The sequence below is a fragment of the Ipomoea triloba genome, chromosome 4 (genome assembly GCF_003576645.1).
Source record: "Ipomoea triloba cultivar NCNSP0323 chromosome 4, ASM357664v1".
Lineage (NCBI taxonomy): Eukaryota > Viridiplantae > Streptophyta > Magnoliopsida > Solanales > Convolvulaceae > Ipomoea > Ipomoea triloba.
The window spans coordinates 25,263,446-25,290,220 of NC_044919.1; the positions used below are offsets into that span (position 1 = coordinate 25,263,446).

Consider the following 26,775-nt stretch of genomic DNA (forward strand, 5'->3'; position numbering starts at 1 on the left):
ATATATATATATATATATATATATATATATATATATATATATATATATATATATATATATATATATATATATATATATATATATATATAAGGTTACCCTTATCCTGCAAGTGTATTTCACTTTCAAAAATACGTCTCAAATTCACATCATCAAATTTAAAATTACTTCATTATTTTCCCTACATTCCTGCAATACTCTCTCACTCTAAAAAAACAATCCCACCTTCACATCTCAATTATAAATTCTTATATTTTCCAGTAAATAAATACATATAATACCAATAAAATATTTAAAAGGCAGTTTTTGCAACAACGGGCTCACCGGCGGCAACGGCGACATTCGCCCATGGAGGGGGCTGTTGGCCGGTGTATCTGCGGTAACACGTCACCGCTGTGTGATCGTGAGAGCGGTAGATATGACAGCAGGGGGTGCCACGACCGCGATTCTGACCGCCACGTCCACGCCCGTTCCGGCCGCGATTGTGACCTGCACCGGTTCCGTTTTTCCCGCCAAACACGCCATCGCCCGATTGACGTCGCTGTTGACCTGCGTACAGCGCCGAAGGAGACCCGCCGGCTGATACACTCTCATTTGTACCTATTTTACTTGTGTTTTTATGTAGGTTTTATAGTTAATTGTGTGATAAAATGTTGTGTCCAATGCTTATTTCCATGTTTTCATATTTAAAATGGTATAATTCTTGGTTTAAATGTTTTTGATGTGTTTAGAAGTGCATTAGAACCATTTGTGAACAAAAGCCAATCCAAAGGAGCCAAAGAGTTGTAATTCCCGCTACTATGGCGACATCTTGGTAATCGGACCGTATCTCTTCCTATGAATATCCAAATGAGATGATTCTTGAGCCATTGGAAAGAAGACTTCAAGGGCTACAACTCTTTTGAAGACATCAAAGTGTAGATTGAAAGGGAAAATGGTCAAAAGATCAAAGAGTTGTAATTTCTGCTAAATATGGCGACACCTCGGTAATTGGACCATATCTCAGCCTAGAAATATCCAAATGAGGTGATTCTTAAACCATTGGAAAAGAAGACTTCAAGGGCTACAACTCTTATGAAGACATCAAAGTGTAATTCGAAAGGGAAAAGGGTAAAAATCAGGATGCAAGTCGGAACTGCGTCACAGGAATTTTCGACGCGTCGAACTCAACTTTCGACGCGTCGAAAATCCCAAAAATGAGGCAGAATAGCCTCGTTTCGGCGCTGTAAAGATTCGACGCGTCGAATGTCNTTTGGCTAAGATTTCCTTTGGGATTTTTGGATTGATAAGTGTTTATGAACCTATGTGCCTAGTTCTTGAATTGCTTGAATGAAATATCTATTTGGGTTTATTACTTGTGTTGTAATTGTGGCTTAATTTCTTGATGCTTGTAGTTAAGGATCCTAATTACTTGTTTCATTGCTAAATTTGTCTATGAATTAGAGCACCCACAATTGCACTTGATTCTTGTACCTCGAGAGAGGACATGTTGATTAAGGGATTTATTGTGAATAGCTCACGAGAGTGAGTATTTCAATTGTGAATAGCCCACGAGAGTGGGTATTCCATTTATTGCTTGTTCTTGATTATATGTTGTGAATAGCTCACGAGAGTGAGTATTCCAATTACCATGTTTTGGGATTGAATTACGAGAGTAATCTTTCCCTTTTAGATTGCAATCATCCACACTTGTTGAACCCGAATGATTATTTCACTTTAGATTGGCACTAGGTGATTAAACACTTTGACGCCCAAAAATCCCGCTCTTAATCTCTTGTATATAAAAGTCCGTTTGCCTTGCTTCATTTATTTTATTTTCATAATTTTAGATAAATACCCATTGTTAACGTAGGAATAGCTTCTCGTGAATTAATTAGTAACTAGTGCTTAATACCCCGCTTCCCTGTGGATCGATAACCCCGGAATACTCCGGGTATTTGCTTGTACCTAAAAATGCTATGACCACCGGCAACCTCAGAACCAGGGTAAAATCATCCTGGAAGATGAACTCATGGGCTTGGAGAAAATCGGCAAGCTGCGGGATGGACACCGGTGTGCCAGAGACAGTCAACGACGCCGCCATTGCCCGGAATTTTGGGCGTAATCCCCTGAACACGTAAAGGTTCTGTTCATCAAGGGATACAGGACGGTCGGCCAGGGCTAGATTTTCGACCAACAGTTGGGCACGGCCAAGGTATTCGGACGTCGAGCTGTTCTCCTAGCGAAGGGCTTGAAACTGTCCAAGGAGATTGAGGCACCGAGCACGGCTGGACGAACCCAAGGCGGCGGTGATGGATGCCCAGACCTCGCGAGCGGTGCTCCGCCCTACCGCAAGGTACATCACTTCGTCGGACAATGAGGAGATCAAAAGTGAGAAGATGGATTGGTCCTACTGCACCCACGTAGCGTGGGCAGGATTCGGAGGTGCTGCTACGACGGCAGTGGTGCCAGCAGTGGCCGGAGCTGCAAGGGTTGGCGGCGGGCATGGCAGTGTACCATCCACATAGCCTAGGAGGCCTTATCCTCGCAGGAATGGAACAAGCTAGGTGCGCCAAAACAGGAAGTTCCTGGTCGTGAGCTTAATGGAGACGAAATGGTGGGCGGAGGAGAGTGGGTTGGTGTTGGTGACCGGAGCCGCCGCGATGGTGTTCTCAACCGGACGCTCGGTGACAGAATTAGTCGACATGGTGGTAGGAAAAGGAGAGAGAAAAAATTTCCTATCGCTAGCTGATACCAGATGAGTTTTGAATAATGTGGTTCAATCAATCGTTCAGTACAAGAGAGTCTATATCTCTAAACTACCTGATTGACTCCTATACAACAGGATGGTTACAGCAAACTATTCTAAGCCACACAACACATATTGACCATACAACAAGGTTAGTATCAAATAATAATAATAACATAAATAATATAACTCACAGGAAGAAGATTCCTTTTTGCAAGTACTCTTTAGAGGTTTAAAAGTGTTTGGTAACGTAGTTAATTTATAAGTCAATTTTGACTTATTTGACCAATATTAATTGTTTGACTTAGTTAAACAGTCAATATAGATGTTTGATTAATTAGTTTTTTGTGTAACAGTCAATATATATGTTTGATTAATTAGTTTTTTTTTGTAATAGTCAATATATGTGTTTGATTAATTAGTTTTTTTGTAACAGTCAATATAGGTGTTTGATTAATTAGTTTTTTCTGCTCAAAGCAGTTATTTCAAACAGATCAAAACATACAACTTTCTACAATCAGCTCATGCTATCAACTAGTCAAATCCACGAATCCAATTATCTAATAGCTATTTGCCAAACACCCACATTGTCTCCGTTCTTTGTGTTAATATTTATAGACAAATAAAGAAATAAATGAACATGAATTCTCATCTCAAATGGAAGAAAGAAAGCATAAACCAAGTATACAAATTTTTAGCTATTTATTTCATTTAAATAATAAGAGAATAATATCAGTCTTCATATTACATTGAAGCCTCAACTTGGTAAATTGAATTGTCCTAAAAGTTAAAACAAAAAAATAATCATTCAAGTGTAGCTAAGTATGAAAAACAAGAGAGAGAGAGCAAAAGCAAACTCCTCATCAACTATACAAACAAACAAACAAACATTAATCAATTAAATTAAAGCAACCCTTCTATTGATCTTTCTCATTGTCACTGCTGCCTAAGGTATCAGCCACATTGAAATTCAAATTGCCTCTTATTCCAATTCCTTTGTTTCCCTTCCTCATCATTGTTGCAAATTCCCCATAGTCAATTCGCCCATCCTATACAATCAAAATCCAAGTTCACATTCAACTCAGAGCAATCATAATCAATCTCATGCCACACATTGTTGTAGTGATAAATCAGACAGTGATGAATGGCTAGAAAATTGCAGGCATGCATCAGTAACAAATGACATGATGAATATTGGGCGGAGGTCGGTAAGGGCCAAGTCCAGCACCATGTTGCTAGGCAGATTGTTGGGCAGAGGCTGGTAAAGGGCTAAACCCAGCACCCTGGCTCTGGAAAATGTGTGGTGGAATAAGGAAATAAAGTTGTGTTTTCGCTACTAGCTATAGCTTTTGGCGTAGTGGTAAGCACTTGATCCTAATGAACGGGTTTGAGTCTCAGCAAGAGCATTTAAGGCTGGCTGGTGCTAGGAGGGCGATTGTGGGCAAAGGCCGGTAAAGGGCCAAGTCCAGCACCGGCAAATGGTGGTGATTTAATAGTGGCTAGAATTTCTTGCATTTTCAGAAGCATTCATAAAATACTTGCAGAAGTCTATGGTGTGAGGGTGTATATAATTCTTCTATGGTTTCATCATTTCATGCATTTTCAAGAGCATTCATAAAATATTTTGGCAAAAGCCAGAGTGGGCATCAATCAGAAATGAAGGAAAATATTAAAAGTTACTAGTGTAAGTGCAAGAAGTATATATGAGCACTTAAAGATGAGATGATGCATGCTTACATGGTCTGTATCAATTTCTCTGATTGTTTCCTCCAAAGAAGCTTCAGCCAAACCAAAGTCTTTGCATGCCAGTTGAAGCTCATCAATGGTTATATACCCACTTCCATCCTTGTCAAAGTATGCGAAAGCCGCAATCAAATTCTCTTCTTTTTCCATCTTGTTCAAGTGCAAAGTGGCAGCAAGAAATTCACCATAGTCAATAGTGCCATTGTTGTCAATGTCAGCCTGAGACACACATTTCACGACGACAGTAATATAAATTGTTAGATCAAGTGTTTACCACTACGCCAAAAGCTATAACTAGTAGCAAAGACGTAACTTTATTTTCTTATACTGCCACACATTTTTGAGATCCAAGGTGCTGAACTTGGCCCTTTACCGGCCTCCGCCCAACAATCTCCTTAGCCAGATGGTGCTTGGCCCTTACCGGCCTACGTTCAACATAAATGAAGTAGATAGATATAGAGTAACTTGTAATCCAATCCAATCCAATCCAAATTGAGGGAAAAAATTAAATTCCAAGTTAGTACCGCATTCATCAGATCCTGAATTTCAGATTCCATTAGATCAGACCCTACTCTTTTCAAGCTCTGCTTGAGTTCCTCAAATGTAATAGTTCCACTCCCATCTGCGTCAATCATTTTGAACAGTTGTCTTAGCCCTCCTATTTCTTCTTCTGATAGTCTTTCTGCTATCACCTATGGACACCATTTCAAGCATAACAAATCAGTTGGAGGATAAATAGTAATAATTTAACTGTGGAAGTGGCTGTACTGTATACAGTAACTTATCCAAGCAATTCAGCAACACTTCATGATTGAAGATTGTTTTTTTTTTTTGCTCGTCATGAAATTCTCAGGACTAACTGAGATTCCAATCAATTAGCTAGTCTAATCCATGGCCTTATAAACCCATGGGACTCTTAACCGTGGCCATCTATGGTGGTGGCTCCAATGCTACAGACAATCTTTACAGGATAACACGATTTCTTCTTTTCAGACCTCCCATTGAGAATACATATCTAGGCATGACCAAAACTAGCATGATCAGTATCTACAGATACAAGAAGCCAAATAACTTTGGGGTAATTTCTTGAGCAGGAAGAAAAATGGAAAACGTACACGCAATGCCATCTTTTTAAGTTTGTTCATAGCAGAAAAATTCTTTAGGCGTGCCAAAACTGCTGAACCCAAAGGTCTATCTGGTGCAACTGTGTCGTCGACAATCCATGGATGACCTGATTGATACAAATGCCACATTATTCAAATCCCTCAATTCACAAGTACGGACAACGAAACAAAAAAATAAAAAACAGAAAAAAACATCCATAAAGAAGTCTTGGCCTCCTAGTTTTAGTACAATGCAAAATGTGGCTTACATAAGACTTGATGTGCAGTTATTCGCTGCCTGGGATCCCTTTGAAGCATCTTTTTTATCAAATCCTTTGCACTATCCGAAATGGAAGGCCAAGGTTCAGATTCAAAATCGATTTTTCCTTTCATAATCTGCTTAAAGATGCCATTGTCTGATTCTGCACATTGAAATTTTCAAAAAATTAAAAGGAGCAAAACAAAAAGGCAATCAAGCTTTGATCTTAGCTAGAGAAGTGGAGGATAAAGAGGCAGAGAATTTGTAGGTAATTATGAAAAGAGAGAGAGTTAGTTACCAGCCCAAAAAGGAGGAACCCCACATAATAAGATGTAAAGGATAACACCAGCACTCCATACATCAATTTCAGGTCCATAAAATTTGTGTAATACTTCAGGGGCAACATAGTATGGGCTGCCTACAACATCAGAAAGATATTGACCTGAAAACCAAAATTCAAGTCAGGAAGTGCTGTTTCAGTAGTGTAAAAAAAAAAAAAATTAAATAATGTAATAATAAAAACTCAGAGTATTGTGTTGGATTCACAATTATTGCATTTCATATTGTAATAGGAATAAATTACCAAAATGGTCCTTGACTATATCGTTTTGACTTATTTGGTCCTTCCGTTTCAAACCTGTCTAATTAAGTCCTTTGACTTTATTTTCTTTAACCAATTTGGTCCTCCGGCGCCCAACCCCTCAAATCTTCGGTGACCATAAGGTTAATATGGTCATTTAGTCATGCTTTACCTCTGAATAAATTACAAAAGTTGTCCCTTAACTATTTGATTTGACTAATTTAATCCTTTGACTATCATTTGTTTAACCAATTTGGTCCTCATATCGTCAATATATGAGGATCAAATTAGTTAAATAAATGATAGTCAAATGGTTCAATAGTGATGTGGTCATTATATCCCTCAAAATATGTTGTCTCGGGAGCTTAAGGACCATATTGGTTAAAGAAATGATAGTCAAAGAACTAAATTAGACAGTTTTTAAATGCGAGAACCAAATCAGTCAAATCAATACTGGGGATATTTTGGTAATTTACTCAATAAATTATGATCATGGCAGTAAAAAAGACATACAAGTAAATCTGCAGGTTTGCTAAGCATATCATGAATTTGTGGCATCTCATCATAACTTTAATCAATCCCATCATTCATATATAGAATAGAATTAAATTTCAATCCCCTGAACCTGAAATGAATGAATGTAAGGAATGAAAGAAAGAAAGCAATAACAAACCGGGCTTGTAGAAGACAGACAATCCGAAATCGGTGGCTTTGAGCTTGGCATCCTCATCAGCGGTATCGAACAAGAAATTCTCAGGCTTAAGATCCCTGTGCATCACCCCAAGAGAATGGCAACCTTCCACAACCCCAGCAATGGTCTTCATCAATTCTGCCGCTTTCCGTTCGCTAAAATGCCCCTTAGACACAATTCTATCAAACAGCTCTCCGCCTCTACAAACCTCCATCACCAGATGCACGAACGCATCGTCCTCATATGTCCCTTTGATCCTAACAACGTGTGGATTCTCGGACAGATGGTGCATTATCTGGATTTCCCTCCACACATCCTCGTAATCCTCCTTGCACAAGAGCTTCCTCTTCGGGATTGATTTGCACGCGTATTCAACCGATGTGGATTTCTCCGTGCACAGATATGTCGTCCCGAATTGCCCCTGACCCAGCTTCTTCCCCAGGCTGTAAAGGTCCCTTAGCTTCTGGGTCGCATAAGGTAGCACGTTTAAGCAAGGCCTTGTCGATGCAGCTCTCAACGCCTTTGCTTTCTCCTCTGCCATTTTCGATTATTTTTTTTAATTCGTGTCTTCTCAAATCCCCTGATTCTTATGATGAAGCGACTTTGGGATTGCGAGAAAAACTCGATCTCTGTTTCCCAATTCTACTTTCTGAAACGGAAAATGGGAAAATGAGATAGTGGATCGATCGATCGAGATTGATGGAAAGGCAACACTTCTGTTACGTTGTTTGGCGGGGAATGTAATGTGGACACCGGTTGGGTTGGAGTTGGTCACTATTTTTCTTGTGCAGCTCAATTTTACAAACATCCAAATACTAACTAACTAACTAACGTTTGGATAAACTTTTTTTCTTTTAGCGCAATCAACTGGCTAAATCATAGTGTGAGCATAAATATAATATAAACATAAATGTACAGTCCAACTATCAGTTTAGGCTTTTAGTTGGATGAAGCACATGATTTCATTTGGTATCAGAGCCATGCAAAAGGTCATGGTTACATTTACATAAATGTGCAGTCCAACTATCAGCTTAGCCTTTTAGTTGGATGGAGCACATGATTCAATTCTTAGTTCTTGTGTGTAGGTCCAATTCAAATTTTTTAGTATTCTTGGACCTTTTACTCATACATGTTTTTAGTGAAATTCGAACTTAAACATTATTGTCTCCAATTCAAAATCTTGATATAGACATTTGTATTGAGATCCACATCAAAAAAGTAACTTATTAGTATCCGTCACGTTAAGAGTATAATTTAATAAGATTTTGAAGTTGATATAGTACAACTCAAACTTTATTGTTTTGACGAGGAACATTAACGTTAGTTAAGGAGATTTACTAGAATTAATAAATCAACCAAAAACATGTGTACGAGTGGATGAAATTAGATTTGTTATTTGAGTAATAAATTGAATTTGAGTTTTGCAACTGCATTAATATAGTTTCTTATGTACAAAGGAAAAATGAACATAGTTACACGTATCCAAGCCATGCAATTCACCGTATCCTTTCATAGATATTAGTTAGAGTACAATGTAATTATTAAATAATAGATTTTGTTAGAATATCTTTATCTGTGATTTATTTGGAGTTCATGTCAGAGAAAAAGCTGAAAGGGTAGAATTACAACTGATATGGAGGCTTCAATTTGGAGAGTCATTTATCCTAAAAAAAAAAAAAAAGGCACACTCGCACAATGCGTGATTGCGTGACAATTCGCGCCCCAGCGGGCGCATGTACCTCACGCGCCCATTGGGGCGAGTCAAAGTGGCCGCCAGTTGGCGGCCACTATGACATTAACTTCCTTTTTTTTTTTTTTTTCAAATGTCAGAATTTAATTTGTTTCTTTTTTCTTTTTTTCTTTTTTATTTTTTATCTCATATTCTCTCTCCTAATCACACTTATAAAAACTCCTCAAAAATCACAAAATAACCCCACTGATATGGATGCTCTTAGCATCCATATCAATGGATATTTAGGGGATATTGGAATAGTGTTAAGTGATGTGGAAGGAAGAGAAAGTGGAGAGAGAAAGAAAAGGGTTGAGTGAGTGGAACAGTAAAATTGCAGATGTGGGAAAATGGAACAGCTCTGCGGCGCGAACACGCTGTAACACCCCGATTTTCACATCTTAAATTTGATAAAAAAATCTCAATAATATATTGCGGAAGCTTACACATCTAACCAGCAGAAAATCGGTGTTACCGCTACACCTAGAGTGAATTCTATCACCTCTTTGACAAACTCCACTCTAAGTGCACAGGCTAAACTTACAACATCTAAATACATCCAAAGTCCAACTTAATACAAGGAAGTAATTATACAATCAAAATTTCCTCCAAATAATAAAATCCTCCAAATGCCTACTCCTCAAATGGACTAATCTCAACCTCACTTCCATCCTATTCATGTTCACCTGCAAAAATCATTTTAACAAAAACGAAGGGGTGTATATCCCAAAATTAGCATAAGCTAAGTAAGTTCCATTTCACCCCGAAAAATATAGGCTTGGGTTTTTATCATTTATCTCATAATATACTTTTCCAAAATAATGTGGAGATATACTTTTCCCAAAATAACATATTTGTCAAGAAGGATTAAATACCAAGTTGGGGATACAACTCACACCAATACTCAATCAATAGGACCGCAGCCCTAGGTTCTCATATCAATAGCAAATAGAACCGCAGCCCTAAGTGCTCATAATAATCTGGACCGCAGCCCATTTCCGGCTCAGACCGGCAGCAAGTATTCTTATCCTCCAAGACTAAATATGTACATATAATTTCCAAAATATATCATTTCTTCATAATAAATATTTTCTTCAAAAATATATAATTTCTCAAGACATATTTTTCTCCACAATAATTCATTCCATAAGAATATATCATTCTTAGTACATATATGTACATAACACCAAAATTCCAAGCCAAGCATTTACTCAACACACGGGTTTGACCCGTAAAAATCAATTCTCGATAATTCGAGAATCATACACATATTCTGCAATGCACTTGTGATCACATGAACATTATTATGCACATAATTTGTAAAACATATAATTTTGATATCATATCATATCATATATCATCAAAATATACTTATATATATTGGGGCAAAATATATAATTTTAGTGAACATTAAATCTTACCCTTGAAGACCAAAACTCTCATCAACACTTAATGGGATTCTAGCCACTTGATAAGAAACTTGAGAGGCTAGATTTTCCTTCAAACCCTTTAAACATCAATAGCTAAATCCTCTCCTTTACTCAATTCTTTTGCCAAAATCCCTAGGCAAAACATACCACCATAACAATAATTTTAAGAAATCTTAACCTATAGCTAGGTTCTAGGGAAGAAAACAAAGCTTTTAACCGAATAAAAATGGAATTTTACCGAATAGATGATGATCTTGTGAAGAAATTGGCTATGAAGCTTCTTGAACTCAAGGAAGAGATGAAGAATTTTCCTCTCCTTTTTCCTCTCTAAATTTCGGCCAAATGGGTATGGAATGAAGAAAATGGGAGATCAAGTCTCTTTTTATAGAGACACTTTAGGGATGAAGAAACTTGGAGATCAAGCTACATTGTTTCTTATAAGGTAAGAAATAAGAAACTTGGAGATCAAGTTTCCATTTTGATCATCTTCAAAAATATTTAAATAATAACATGTGGTGTAGGGAGTTGCCAAGTGTCACATTTTGGTGGTGGGTAAGGGAAAATATCTTCGGTTAGACTGTTCGGGATTAAAACAGATATAGTTTTGGTGGAAAATAATTTAAATAGGAAGAATTTTGAAACCAAAATTATTTTGAAAAATAATCCCGTCACTAATTTGAAAAATCGGATAATTTTTTGTATATCGCGAAATACTGCGATACAAGGGTCGGAATAAATTTTCTCTCTTACGAGCTAATTTAATCACGTAGGAAGTTCAAGCTTAATAGTATAGTGCCTACTAATTCATTCCCTAGGACAATCAGGACCGAACACATACTTTAAAAATCCTTACGGTTCGTGACCGGTACGTAGGTTCGCAGCTTATTGGAATGAGTGAGGGGTTACACACGCGCACAGCAGGCGCACCTGACAGCAGCATAATTTTTAATTTTTATTTTTTAATTTCAACTTTGTTTTTTTTTTAATCATCTCCCCCCATTTTCTCTTTTCTAATAACACTCACAAAAACTCCTCAATAATCGTAAAATATCCTCACTGATAAGGATGCTCGCTAGATCAGCATTGGAACAATCATTAAAAAAGAGAGAGAAAAGTGTCTTTTGTATATGTACGTTTATGTATGTATTTCATAAGTTGTTTTGCATCCTTTTTACTTCAAAGTCATTAAAAAAAAAAAGTATTTTTATATTATTGTAAAATAGTATTATCGTTGTCCATTAAAAAAACTATTACCTTAATATATTCTGATTGTTATAAATAAATATATGTGGACGTTACTAGATGTATTATATTATTATGATAATACATCTTTATCTTTTTCCTTTTTTTTGAGTACTACTGACTATGTTACAATGTAATATCTTTATCTTTATCTTTAATGGTTCTATTAGTCATATTAGAATTCTATAATCTTGTATATATTCTACTAAAGGATGATTAATAAAAGTATTCATGATTCTCTGTGTCTTTCTCTTTACCTTATTAACAATCGAAATCATACAACTATTATTAATGTGTAATCTTTAATTATGAGAAATATGTGTTATTATATAATTACTCAATGTAAATTTGTGGTTTTTAAATCAAACGTATATATGATGTTCCCTGCAAATTGTAATTTTTTTAATCTGTGTTTATTTTTTTAAATTTGCTAATCTATTTTTTCCATGTTCCACCATTGATATTTTTTTCTACTTGCTCCTGCGTACCGTCGGCATCAAATATGAATACGGAGTACTTCTGCCTACGGTTGTTGGTTTAATTTTTTCTTATTTGCTATTTTTTTTCTTATTCGTATGTACCTAGACGATAGGATTAGGAGTGTAAACAAATCAAATATTTTTAATTCGATTCTTGATTTGAATTTGAATATTTTGATTCGAATTTAAATTATTCGAATACAAATCCGAATTCGAATACATAGTTTGAATCGAATTTTATTCGAATCGAATACGAATCAGAATGTATTTGATTCGACTATATTCAAATATATTCGAATATATACATACAAACATATATATATATTAAAATTTTAAAAATTAATATATTAATAGAATATTAGTATAATAGTATATTAATAGAAAATTTTATTTCATTTTATCTTAATTTATTGGAGAACTTGTAAAAAAAATTAGGTTAGACATTTTGAATTCGAATATTCGAGTTGAATCGAATATATTCAAATAATGTAGCCGAATCGAATACGAATAAAATTTTAGGTTCAAATATTTATCGAATAGTTCTCAAAATAGTCGAATTCGAATCGAATAGTATGATATTTGACTTGACTCGATTCGATTCGTTTACACCCCTAGATAGGATATCTGGATGGTTCTTCTATGAAAAGTTAATAATCCAACTTCTATATTTCATATGAGTTTAATTTAAACTAGTCAATTAATTTAGGCTAAAGTGTTATTTAGCACCATGGACTATATCCAATTATTCATGCTACACCCTGAACTTTCATATCGTATATATCGAGTCACAAATAATAAAAAATATTCACCTAAAACTTTTAGCAGGTTTCCCTGTCTTCCTGCTGACATGGCGCAAGTTTCCCACTGATGTGGCATTTCTTTTAACCTTATGTTGTCCATGTAAGAATTTACATATTAATGTTGGTCCCAAGGGGATGGGGTACAAGTCTAGAGGGGGGGGTGAATAGACTTGTATAAGATTTTGCAAATCTTTTCAACCTCTCTTGTGTATTGAACTTAGGATGTTTAGGTTCGATACCTCACGAGGTGAAGACAAAGTTTTATGCGCAGCGGAAATGTTATCCCCTTTTAGTTAGCACGAGTTTGAGTTAGTTCGAGAAGTGCGTTTATATGCAGTGCAATCGAGAGGTTAGCGAGAGATAAAAACAGTAAGTAAATGCAAGAGAGATTTTTAAGTGGTTCGGCCAACCCGCCTACGTCCACTCTTCTTCCAGAAACTCCCTGGAAGGATTGCACTAAAAACTTCCCTTTTTAGTACAATATCGAGCGCTTGAGCTTTGATCACGAAGCCCGCCTCAAGCCTCAGGTTTTTCGCCCCGCTTCTTGTTACTCCACCTCTCGAGCACTTGACCTTTGATCACCAAGCCCGCGTCAAGCCTCAGGTTTCTTTCACTCGGACAGCTGCCAGGTTACTCCACCTCTCTTGCTTAATCCAAAGCAAGGTGTTTTTGGTTGTCACAGTTGAATGTAACAGGCTCCAATCTGACCACAAGCTATCGTTGAATCAACTTCGATGTAGAGCAGCTTCGGTCACCTTCTGGATGTATAACAGTTTAAGCTTTGTAACTCTCTTGAAACACTAAGATGTGTTTTCTCGCTGTTTTGAATATCAGGATGATATTCCAAGTTGAGCACTTGCACTTGAACGTTTTAGACAGACACTTCTTAAGAATTTCGAACCTCTTTTCTTTTTAACTCCTTTTTCTCTCTTTTCCCCTTTTTTCTTCTGTGTCTTTACGTCCTTATATATGAGAGTAGAGGAATAATTCCGTTGGAGGGAAAATTATTCCGTTTGAAATTTGTTTCCCATGCTGATCATGGGTCTTGCGTATTTTCAGCATATTTCATGGAGTGGTGATCTTGTAACTTGAACCTCTTTGTCTTGTAGTGAATATTCCATGCTCCAATTTTGTCTTTTGGTAAAAGTTACTCTTTTTATATTCCCATTATTCCTTGATTGTAGGGAATCAGACCACTTCAGCATTGGTGCACCTTTTGACCGTTTGTGGTGGAAATCTGACGTGTCATCCATTTCCGCTCATTTTGAAATTTTCACGTTCGGCACCTCTTCATTATTCCATCTCCATGATATTCTTCTTCTCCAAACTTTAAGTATGACCGTCATTCAGCTTTGTTGGAGAATTGTTAGTGTATCGAGACCAAGGTTGATATCTTGATCGCTTGATGTCTCGAACTCAAATATCGAGAGGTCTATCTCTCGAACTCTGTTTATGTCTCGAACTGGATAACTGTATCGAGAGGTCCTACCTCTCGAACTCTGCTTATGTCTCGAGACTTAGTTGATGTCTCGCAGACCCTTATTCCTCCAGTGTTGTCCCATGCCTTCTTCTGATCTGTCTATATGATTACAATACACGAGACTTCTAAGATGTTCAAACAAATTTACCTCAAGCTTAAATATTTTCCGAGTTGAGCTCAAAGTTACTCGGTTGTATTTTCGCTCTTGGTTTACTTGTCGAACTTACAGCGTTTTGCATATGCGTCGAGACTCGGGGATTTCTACTTAACAGTTGGTATCATCAAAACCTATTACATGATGTTCCTAACAATTAAAAATAAAACAAAAAAAAACAAAAAAAAAACAAAAACAAAAATCGAAGACCAGATTTCTATATTTCGCCCAACCCTAATTCCCCCAAAGACATAGCATTAAAACTACGAAAGCGACAGAAATCTACCTACGAAAATCTCTTACGCGAGGCTATATATTCATGTATGTTCCTATACTCTTAGAGTTCAATACTATTTATTCATGTATGCAGTAAAGTGGATTTAGTGGGCCATGCTATGTGTTCAAGGACTGCAGGTGATGAAATACGTGCTCCTATTCCAAGGAAGATGACTGGTAGGCCAAAGAAGAAAAGAAAGCTTGAAGAAAATGAAAAAAAAACAAGCAAAAAGTGAGTGAAGAGGTTAGAAAGTTGTATAGAAAAGGAAGAATTATGACATGTCAACTATGCAAGGAAAATGGACATAACAAACGATTTTGTCCTACATTGTCAAGCCAATAAGTAGAATGTGTCGGTTCTTCTGCTGTTAGAGGAAGAGGAAGACCATCGACTATTGTGAGGGGGAGAGAGAGAGGGAGAGGAAGAGAGATAGGAAGTGGAAGAGGGACAGACTTGTCTCAGGAAAGCTTTGTTAGAATGTCAATTAAATAAATTGAACACAATGCATATTTAAATAATTCATGTAGATGGCTTGTTAGCAGTTTATGATTAATTGACTATGCTTTCTTCTTTTCTATAGCTTGCATAGAGTGAAGCTCAATGGAACCATAAAGGCAAATGAATATTGATGGAGCCACTTCTTTTTTATTTTTGTGTTTTTTTTTTTTTGTTAACTAGCTAGTGTTTATAGCTACTGCGTAAGTACGACTTTGTCTTATGACTAACTAGTGGATTATGAATTGGTAGTTTCTTTTGTTTTGTTCTTAGCAATGTATATTGTTTTTTTTTTTTTTGGCAGTTTATATTAGTAACCTGATTTTATTTTTAATTTCACTTGGCAGCTGTTTAGTTGTTGACAATCTAAATGATTTTATGTGGGTGAATAAAGAGTATACATCTTGGTACTGTCAAAGCGGGCTGGCCCGCCCTATTAGGCCCGTTACACCGCGGGCCTAATTTTCGGCGGANAGATGTGTTTTCTCGCTGTTTTGAATATCAGGATGATATTCCAAGTTGAGCACTTGCACTTGAACGTTTTAGACAGACACTTCTTAAGAATTTCGAACCTCTTTTCTTTTTAACTCCTTTTTCTCTCTTTTCCCCTTTTTTCTTCTGTGTCTTTACGTCCTTATATATGAGAGTAGAGGAATAATTCCGTTGGAGGGAAAATTATTCCGTTTGAAATTTGTTTCCCATGCTGATCATGGGTCTTGCGTATTTTCAGCATATTTCATGGAGTGGTGATCTTGTAACTTGAACCTCTTTGTCTTGTAGTGAATATTCCATGCTCCAATTTTGTCTTTTGGTAAAAGTTACTCTTTTTATATTCCCATTATTCCTTGATTGTAGGGAATCAGACCACTTCAGCATTGGTGCACCTTTTGACCGTTTGTGGTGGAAATCTGACGTGTCATCCATTTCCGCTCATTTTGAAATTTTCACGTTCGGCACCTCTTCATTATTCCATCTCCATGATATTCTTCTTCTCCAAACTTTAAGTATGACCGTCATTCAGCTTTGTTGGAGAATTGTTAGTGTATCGAGACCAAGGTTGATATCTTGATCGCTTGATGTCTCGAACTCAAATATCGAGAGGTCTATCTCTCGAACTCTGTTTATGTCTCGAACTGGATAACTGTATCGAGAGGTCCTACCTCTCGAACTCTGCTTATGTCTCGAGACTTAGTTGATGTCTCGCAGACCCTTATTCCTCCAGTGTTGTCCCATGCCTTCTTCTGATCTGTCTATATGATTACAATACACGAGACTTCTAAGATGTTCAAACAAATTTACCTCAAGCTTAAATATTTTCCGAGTTGAGCTCAAAGTTACTCGGTTGTATTTTCGCTCTTGGTTTACTTGTCGAACTTACAGCGTTTTGCATATGCGTCGAGACTCGGGGATTTCTACTTAACAGTTGGTATCATCAAAACCTATTACATGATGTTCCTAACAATTAAAAATAAAACAAAAAAAAACAAAAAAAAAACAAAAACAAAAATCGAAGACCAGATTTCTATATTTCGCCCAACCCTAATTCCCCCAAAGACATAGCATTAAAACTACGAAAGCGACAGAAATCTACCTACGAAAATCTCTTACGCGAGGCTATATATTCATGTATGTTCCTATACTCTTAGAGTTCAATACTATTTATTCATGTATGCAGTAAAGTGGATTTAGTGGGCCATGCTATGTGTTCAAGGACTGCAGGTGATGAAATACGTGCTCCTATTCCAAGGAAGATGACTGGTAGGCCAAAGAAGAAAAGAAAGCTTGAAGAAAATGAAAAAAAAACAAGCAAAAAGTGAGTGAAGAGGTTAGAAAGTTGTATAGAAAAGGAAGAATTATGACATGTCAACTATGCAAGGAAAATGGACATAACAAACGATTTTGTCCTACATTGTCAAGCCAATAAGTAGAATGTGTCGGTTCTTCTGCTGTTAGAGGAAGAGGAAGACCATCGACTATTGTGAGGGGGAGAGAGAGAGGGAGAGGAAGAGAGATAGGAAGTGGAAGAGGGACAGACTTGTCTCAGGAAAGCTTTGTTAGAATGTCAATTAAATAAATTGAACACAATGCATATTTAAATAATTCATGTAGATGGCTTGTTAGCAGTTTATGATTAATTGACTATGCTTTCTTCTTTTCTATAGCTTGCATAGAGTGAAGCTCAATGGAACCATAAAGGCAAATGAATATTGATGGAGCCACTTCTTTTTTATTTTTGTGTTTTTTTTTTTTTGTTAACTAGCTAGTGTTTATAGCTACTGCGTAAGTACGACTTTGTCTTATGACTAACTAGTGGATTATGAATTGGTAGTTTCTTTTGTTTTGTTCTTAGCAATGTATATTGTTTTTTTTTTTTTTGGCAGTTTATATTAGTAACCTGATTTTATTTTTAATTTCACTTGGCAGCTGTTTAGTTGTTGACAATCTAAATGATTTTATGTGGGTGAATAAAGAGTATACATCTTGGTACTGTCAAAGCGGGCTGGCCCGCCCTATTAGGCCCGTTACACCGCGGGCCTAATTTTCGGCGGACTTTTGCGGGCAGCCCGCCAAGCCCGTGGGCTAGGATTGCATCAGCCCTAACCCGTCCCACGCGGGTTGACGGGCCCCACGGGCCGGCACACAAGCTTCTTCTTTTATATATATATATATATATATATATATATATATATATATATATTTATTTATTTATTTATTTATTTATTTATTTATTTATTTAATTCGAAGTTCATAAATTAAATTAAAAAAATTATAATTTTTTAAAATATTAATATATATATATATATATATATATATATGTTACACAGAAAGGCTGCGTTCTGCCTTTCTGTGTAGCATATACATATATATAACATAATATGTATATGTTACACAGCAAGGATTCTGCCTTGCTGTGCAACATATACATTTATATATATATATTTTAATAAGGCTTGGCCCACAATCCGCGCAGATTAGCCTGCGCGGGTTGCGGGCCTTTGCGGGCCAAGTCCGTTAGGCTCGCTATTCTGCGGGCCATATTTTTTGTGACCCTATCCCGTCCCACCGCAGGGCGGGTGCGAGACAGTCTACGGGCTTCGGTCCATTTTAACAGTCCTAATACATTTAAAGACATGCTGGATATATTTATGTGGAAAAGATACTAAAAAAAAAAAAATTTAACTTAGCATTTCTATAAATTTGAAAAATTGAAAAAATATTAAATAAAAATTAGCCAAAAAATATAAATTCTAAAAAAAATAAATTTGAAACATTATTGCAAAATTGAAAAGTATACATTATGAAAATAAAGAGAATTTTTTTTTGGTTATTTTAATATAATAATTTTGCTATGTTTTTTAAAAAAAATTCAAGTAAACACTTACATGGACAACATAAGGTTAAGATATAAATGCCAAATCAGACACCAATTTGATATGTGTGAGGGGGAATCATCACTTGTGGGAATCGAACTCAAGTTCCCCCGAAATTCTTCCACATAAAGAGAGCTCACTTACTACTTGAGCTACCCCATTGGGCTTTCACATTGCTTTTATTGATTTAATATAGGTGTAATTTGTGTGTGGCTTATTAAATAATTGTTGACTTATATATGTGTGGCTTATTAAATAATTGTTGACTTATATATGTGTGGCTTATTAAATAGTTGTTGACCCACTTGAGCTACCCCATTGGGCTTCCACATTGCTTTTGTTGATTTAATATAATATAGGTGTAATTTGTGTGTGGCTTATTAAATAGTTGTTGAGTTATACAAAAAATTCTTCGCCTATTGAGAGGACTAATTTATGGACCAGTAAAAATTTCTTCAATGAAAAAGGGCCCAACCGGGTTCGAACCGGTGACCTATTGATCTGCAGTCAATTGCTCTACCACTGAGCTATGGACCCTTGTTAGTTCTTTTGATCAGGAAAAGGCTTCTGGTTCGTAAATCCCAAATAGTACTTCATACCTTATTTAGACGTCGGAAACGGTTTCAGACTTCCAGTGCATTCTTGTTGCTTCTTATTTCCTTCACACTGCTGATTATGGCCCCGAACCCATCGCCCTCGACCCTGTAAGTTTCCTTAAAAAAAAAATGTTATTAAATATAAATAATTAGTACTTCTTTACTTACGAAGTATTTCGGGCTTATTTGATGTTTTTGACGTGCGTTTGTTCAACTGTGTTTTGATGTTTGCTCGAATTCCTCCTATTTCATCTTTACGTTTAAATTTTTGTAGTCAATTAATTAAATATTTTATTAGTCAAATAATTAATACAACTTATTTTGTAAGAAAATATAAAATGAAAATTAATTAATATATATTAATTGGTAATATTATTTTTGGCTATGTTTGGCAAACCTAGCTGAAAGCTGAAAAGTAGTTGAAAACTGATAAGCTATAAGCTCGAAGCTGAAATTTGAAGAGCTGTTAAGCTAGCTGTTATGCTTAAAAGTGCTTGGTAAAATTAACTTTTTAATAAGCTGATAAATGTAATAAAAAAAAAAGAAAAAAAAAAGAAGGACATCTTCATACAATTTAAATAGTTTTAAATTTAAATAGGTTTGTTTATATATTAAAATATAAAATAGTGAAATCAATATATTTTAATAAAATATAGAGTAAGAACATATATTTGAAAACATATAAAGTAAAACAAAATGTTTATAATTCATAAGATTAGTTTATATAAAAATCAATGTTCAAACACAAATGTCAAATTGAAATTATAACCAAACATATTGAAGAGAAATAGTAAAAATGATTTAGCCAAAAAAATTTTAATTGGGAAGGGTAAATGATGTTATTTATTTAAAATAATAAGATTAAAGATGGAAAAAAAGTTAGGAAGCTACTAACTTATTTTGAAACGCTACCTTAAGTAGCGTCTAAAAATAAGCTCTTATTTTAAGCTACTAGCTTATTTTAAGAACATTACCAAACATAGCTTATAGCTTATTAGTAGCTTAAGATACGCTATAAGTTCCTAAATAAGCTCTGCCAAACAGAGCCTTTATATTCACGTATTAATGTAATTGCATAATACCGTGTAGAAAAGACATATTAATTAGGTAATAACATAATAAAATAATTGGTAATATTATGTATGGTATAATTGCTTTTCTATTTTGACCAACTTCTATACAGAAGGTACATATTTTTTTTTACATTTTTTATTTCTGTATATATGTTTGAAAACAAGAATGCAAATCAAGAGTATTTGGATGCTTTTTATATTTTTAGCCATTATTCAATACACAGATATTACAATATTTTTAGCCAGTATAATTACCTAATAATTATTATGGTAATTAAGAAATTAATTACAAAGATATTAGTATAATTGAATAATAATTATTATATTAATTAGGCTAATAATTACACAGATATTAGTATAATTACAATTAAACATGGGTTGTTGAATTTTTTTTTTAATAATTACAATTAATTCATTCAGATATGGAAGAGGAAGAAAAAACTAAATACAATATGGTGAAAATGAATATACTTAATGGTATAAAAGAATAGTTACACATAGGGGTGAGAATAGGCCAGGCCGCTTCATAGGGGCCTAAGGCCTGACCTACTTAGGGCTTAGCTTGGCCTAGCCTATTTAGTAAAAAGGCCACGTCTAGACCTAATTAGAAGCCTATTTAGTTAAAATAGGCCTAAGCCTATATTTAAAAGTCTAACCTATAAGCTCGCAGGCCTAGCCTATATATATATATATTATAATATTTATATTTAATATTTAATTATTATATATTATAGTTTATATCTAATATATTTTTATATTTATAATTTATATATATATAGATTTGTAGTAATACTAGTAATTAGTAAACAATGTATTGTTGAATTTTGTATTACGAGCTTTTACTTATTAAACTTGTGGTGTTGGATATTGTATTATAAAATATGAATTTATGGTTTGTCATTCATTATGAAATTTGAACTTAAGTATTTTTTTTGTAAATTTTTTACAGGTATACTTTAAAAGGCTTAAAAATATATGTCAAAGCCTATTTAGGATCTATTTTGAAGCCTTTTTAAAGGCCTATATGTTAAATAGGCTTTTTAAAAGGCTTCAGGCCAGGCCAACTGTAGGCTCAAGCTTGAGCCTAAAAAAAAGCCTACATACAGGCTCAGGCCCAGGCTCAGGCTTTAGATTTCCATAGCAAGCTCAGGCCTAATTTTCTAAAGTCCGGCTCGGCCTAGCCTATTTCCACCCCTAGTTACACATATTTGTGTAATTGCCTAATAATGATTATGGTAATTAAGCTAAACATGGTCGTTGGATTTATTTTATAATAATTAAAATTGAATTATTTCTCATTTTTCCATATTTATTTTAGTAATAATATAATTACATAAGTAATATGACATGCATATCGATCTTTTAAAAATAATTATAGACAAACAAGTCATATATTATTCAATTAATTGAGAGATACTTTTGCACTAATCTTATAATCAAATAAATGTACATGTTCAATATTAGATTTTTTAAAATAATTTCATCTTTAATTTTATTATCTAAATATATAATAAAAAATGTATCCGTGCATCGCACGGGTAATTGGACAATTATTTTACTCTAATTCAAGCAAGAAAAATATCACAAAACATAATCGATCCAACCAATTTTATCAATTGCACTATATAATATTCGATGTTATAATTTATATAATTGTATATTGATCCAAATATTCTTAAAATATTATAACAAATCCATTATGTGCAACGCACAGGTAAAAATACTAGTGCTAATTATTTTTAAAATCGGTAACCGCTACGTTTGCACACTTTCAGGTAAAGGGTTTATGGTTTAAGGTGGTTTTAGGTTTTAGGGTTTAGATTTGCTTTTAGGGTTTAGAGTTGGTTTTTGGTTTTATGTTTTAGGGTTTAGGGTTTAGGGTTTAAGATGGTTTAAGGGTTTATGGTTTGGGTTTAAGGCGATTTTAGGCCTAAAAACAAGTATATTATACCAATAGAATTTCAGCCAAAAATAAAACACATGGACAATTATATAAAAAATCTCCACTAACTAATAAATATCAAAAAGGGAACAAAAAGATGATTAATTAATCTCAGCCATAAAAAATGTAATGATGGATGGCCCAAAAGAATTCTTATTTCTCACTTAAACAGGTTGTCTCATTTGATTTTATATATATATATATATATATATTACACACACACACACCCACACTCTGTTATATTTATAGACTATTAGAAAACTATTATTTGTAATATCCAACTTCTAATAAATGGTATAAAATTTTTCGTATTTATTAGTTATTTATAAATTGGTTGATCTTATTATATATTTATTTACAAAAAATTTTACTATCCCAATTTTGTATGGTGTTAAATTTCTAGACATTTGCTTACTGCGCACAAGGAGCCACACTGCCGCTAGTGAGACTTGATCCCTGATCTTTGCTCCCAAACTTCACCCTTGTCACCCTTGTGACCAGTTGATGAGCTGCTCATGCGGGTTAATTGCTTTGATGGTTGTAAACTTCTAATTACTTGACATAATGGGCTTTAGATGTTGAAATTTACCTCTTGTCTTGCGATTTAAGTCAAACCATATTCAAAGATTCTAACTGTAGCACAATTAACTAGGCAAAAGTATTGATTTTACTTCGTTACCATCTCAACCATGACCTCAAGAATGAGTACTTGCCTAAAAAAGGCTTGCAAGTCTTGTGGAGGATCGCTTCGATCAACAAACAACCTTAATTCTCCCTCAACTCCTCAAGCACAATTTTTTTTTTTTGAAAAACCTCAAGCACAATTTGATTGGCTAAATTTGTGATTTCAAGATTTTAAATATGTTACTGAGTACAACTTGATATTACACCGTGTCGTCTCACAGTTAAACCTCTGTAAGCAGTCTATGATGACGCATAATTGATAGAGAAAACTTTATCAACTTTTCATGCCAATAACCTTAAACTCCAGTAGTAGTATAGGGCAAAAAAATATACTACCTCCATCCCAAAATGGTTGTCTGTCTCGTTTAACGAGGCTTGACTGAAGTAATTTTTAATCCAATTTTTCATATTATTAAGTTTAACATTAATATAAAAAATTTATATATTTAGAAACTACATTAAAAGTACTATTAAACACAAAAAAATTAAATTTAAAAATAATAAAAAAATTACTAAAGAAAATAAGCAAAGAATAAAGAATTAGTTTGACCAATGAATAATAAATAGGACAGGTAAAATGGGACAGAGAGAGTACTAAACATTTTGAACTTATCTTAGCATTACTTGTGATAGAAAAGCATAACTAAGGGTGCGTTTGGTTCGCACATGGGAATCGGAATCGGAATGGGTATCAAATACTTGGTAAGGGTAATGGGTTTTGGTGAAAGTATTTAGCATGTTTGGTAGTTGGGTGGAATGGGAATGATTATTAATAGTTGGGGAAGAAATGATGAAGGGAGATGAAACCCTTATTTAATAAGGGTATGGGTTTTGCCATTGATGGGGGTATTCCAAACCCATAGTAGCGTTCATAAAACCTATCAACCAAACACTAACAATCACTTTCATACCCATATCTTATGCCTAAACCCTCCAACCAAACACACCCTAACTCTTTATATAAAGCATAACCAACTCTTTATGAAAAATATAAATAGTTGGTAATGCAAAGTAATCCTGAGATAAGTTCAAAATATTTAGTATTTTTCATTGGGAAAAGAAGCAACAGAGAGAGACAGAGTACCAACTATGTTCAAACAAAGAGAACAATATTTTAAAAAAAAATAAACAAAATAGTAAATTAGTATTGTAATATCTAGTAAGAACATCCTCAATAGTGGAGTTTTTATTGTGATTTTTGAAAAATTTTTGTAGGTGTGATTAAGAAAAGGAAAGTGAGATAAAAGAGAAAATGAAAATAAAATAACAAAAACAAAGATGTTTAAAAAAAAAAATTGTCTAAGACATGCGCCCGAGCTGGGCGCATGTCTAAGCTTCACGCTTGAGTTATGCAGCAACTCTCCCAATTATGTGGACCCCACAAACCTCATACAAACTCCATATTTGCAGTAAGACCTCACAATTTCGAGTTAATTCCAGCAATGGTCCTACGACTATGTTGATTTTTCAAAATTAGTCCCCGACTTTTAATTTGGACAATTTAGGTCCCTTGACTTTCAAATTATTTCCAATGTTGGTCCTTTCGTCAAATTTTGGTTAAGTTGATGTCAAATGAAGGGGTAAAATTGTTCGTTCACCTGTATAGTGTATTATTACTCGTATTTCTCATGTCCTATACGCTATATATATGAATATAATCTCAGCCGAAGAGACTTCGACTGGGATTATATGGCTTCGATTGAGACCTCGACTAAGATTATATTCATATATACAACGTATAGGACAGGAGAAATACGAGTAATAATACACTAAACAGGTGAACGAACAATTTTATACCTTTTTTTACCTCAACTTAACCAAAATTTGACGAAAGGACCAACATTGGAAAGAATTTGAAAGTCAAAGGATCTAAATTGTCCAAATTAAAAGTAGGGAACTAATTTTGAAAAATCAACATAGTCGGAGAATCATTGCTGTAATTGACTCTCGCAATTTCTCTAATTCGTTTCTCTCGTCCAACTCATTCATTTTGCGTCAAAATCTGAGTCATACGTAGTATTAGCTTGACAGCTTGAGTTTTACACTCTAATGTGATTCGTGCACTCCACCGAACTAACTTTAATCCGGAGTATCTAATAATATTTAAATTAATAAAACTTAATAAATTATCTATAACTTACCATTTTTGAATTTTAACTACTACATAGTTGTATAATTGTTAAACTATATATTATTTATCTACAATCTACAATTTTAATAAGAGCCAATAAAGTTAAGGATTCTAACCGGAAGAAAATGATGTTGGTAGTAATTATTTACTTAAAGGCTAAAGTGTCATCTAGCACCATGAATTATATCCAATTATTCATGCCGTACCCTGAACTTTCGTATCGTATAAATCGAGCCACAAACCAAAAAAATAAATTCACCTAGAACTTTTAGCAGGTTTCCCTGTCTTCCTACTGACATGGCGCAGGTTTCCAACTGATGTGATATTTCTTTTAACCTTATGTTGTCCATGTAAGCATTTACATATTAACAATAAAAATAAAAATAAAAACAAAAACAAAAACAAAAACCGAAGACCAAAAAAAATAGCATTTCTATAAATTTGGAAAATTGAAAAAATACTAAACAAAAAATTAGTCAAAAAATATAAATTCTGAAAAAAAAAATTTGAAAATTGGAATTGCAAAATTGAAAAGTATACATTATGAAAGTAAAGAGAATTAAAATTCTGGTTATTTTAATATAATAATTTTGTTTTTTAAAAAAAAAATTTTAATATGTAAACGCTTACATGGACAATATAAGGTTAAGAGAAATGTCACATCAGACTCCATGTCAGCAAGAAGATAGGGAAACCTGCTATTTTACCTGTCTTACTTTCCTTTTTAGTTTGTCCCAAAATGTTGTTCTCTTTCCAAAATTGAACATCACCATCATTCTACTTTTCCCAATTTACCCTTATGACTTTTGCTTTCTTTATTGCTTTTATTTTCAAAAGTGAAAAAGTTGGGGTTATAATTGGAAAGCACATCACATTTACTTAATTTCTTAAAAAGTGTGCAAAAAGCAAATGAGACATCCAATTCGGGACGGATGGAGTATTATTTTCTTCCCTCAAATAACCACACATTCCGTTAATATAAACTTTAGTAACAGAGTATTCCGTTAACTTTTAACTTACTAATTAATTTCTATAAGAAAAGTCTTAGGTTCGAACATCATCCCAATCGACAGAATTGTTAAACATATACTACGAATATGATAGAGTATATTATTGAAAAGTGAGTACCACATCCTATTATAGTATTACTCTTATTAAATTAAATACATTAGTAATTACAACAACAAAAAAATACATCTGCATTTCTTTAATTTAGAATTCGATGTTTAAAATGCCTTTATTCAAAAAAAAATATTCATTATCAAAAAAATTTAAAAAAAAATAGATACAATTTCATTAGTTATATTGTCTTTATTTTCTGCAATAAAAATTATTCATTATCAAAAAATAGATATAATTTCATTAGATATATGTCTTTATCTTCTACAATAAAAATTATTCATTATCAAAAAATTAAAAAAGAGATAAAATTTCATTGGTTATATTGTCTTTATTTTCTACCATGCAAAGATTGGCTACCCAGTAATATTTTTTGGACTACATTACAGCTGTTCACATAAACCGTATTTCTTTATTAATATGATTTAAAATATATAAATTTTTATTACTAAAAGTAGTATTTGTTTATACTATCATTTTTAGACTAAGTATTTAGATTATCGTTTTTACAAAATTGCAAACATTTATTTTAGTGACAATTATAATCAACTTCTTATATATTATCTCTTATTCATAAACTTTGAATTATCAATTTAAATAAGCAAATTCAACATTCAATTACATATGCATGATCTCATATATAACCTTGTATTGATACTTTGAAGTACTTAT

At 34.0% G+C, this 26,775-nt stretch overlaps 1 protein-coding gene, 1 long non-coding RNA gene and 1 other non-coding gene across 3 annotated transcripts; all 3 read right to left on the minus strand.

Moving 5' to 3' along the window:
• Positions 1-3,408: 3,408 nt before the first annotated feature.
• On the minus strand, positions 3,409-7,829 carry LOC116015155 (calcium-dependent protein kinase 11-like). The gene is made up of 7 exons (XM_031255177.1): positions 7,084-7,829; positions 6,129-6,272; positions 5,841-5,993; positions 5,584-5,699; positions 4,993-5,160; positions 4,463-4,687; positions 3,409-3,774 (listed from the first exon to the last, which is right to left on the minus strand). Exons 1-7 carry the CDS (start codon positions 7,640-7,642, stop codon positions 3,643-3,645), a joined length of 1,497 nt encoding a protein of 498 aa, XP_031111037.1. The 5' UTR covers positions 7,643-7,829; the 3' UTR covers positions 3,409-3,642.
• A 1,483-nt stretch (positions 7,830-9,312) lies between these two features.
• On the minus strand, positions 9,313-10,596 carry LOC116015156. The gene is made up of 3 exons (XR_004097559.1): positions 10,499-10,596; positions 10,252-10,392; positions 9,313-9,516 (listed from the first exon to the last, which is right to left on the minus strand). It is a non-coding gene; the product is annotated as an uncharacterized LOC116015156 (long non-coding RNA).
• An 8,427-nt stretch (positions 10,597-19,023) lies between these two features.
• Positions 19,024-19,095, minus strand: TRNAC-GCA. Its single transcript has one exon. It is a non-coding gene; the product is annotated as a tRNA-Cys (tRNA).
• Between the last annotated feature and the right edge of the window lie 7,680 nt (positions 19,096-26,775).

What these genes read in the sequence shown, in the direction of transcription:
- LOC116015155 (XM_031255177.1), bottom strand. Translation starts at nt 7,642, where the DNA reads ATGGCAGAGGAGAAAGCAAAGGCGTTGAGAGCTGCATCGACAAGGCCT. An exon ending in GTCTGTCTTCTACAAGCCCG is followed by an intron (nt 6,273 to 7,083) that starts GTTTGTTATTGC and finishes TTTGGTTTTCAG; the next exon opens with GTCAATATCTTTCTGATGTT. An exon ending in GGTTCCTCCTTTTTGGGCTG is followed by an intron (nt 5,994 to 6,128) that starts GTAACTAACTCT and finishes TTCAATGTGCAG; the next exon opens with AATCAGACAATGGCATCTTT.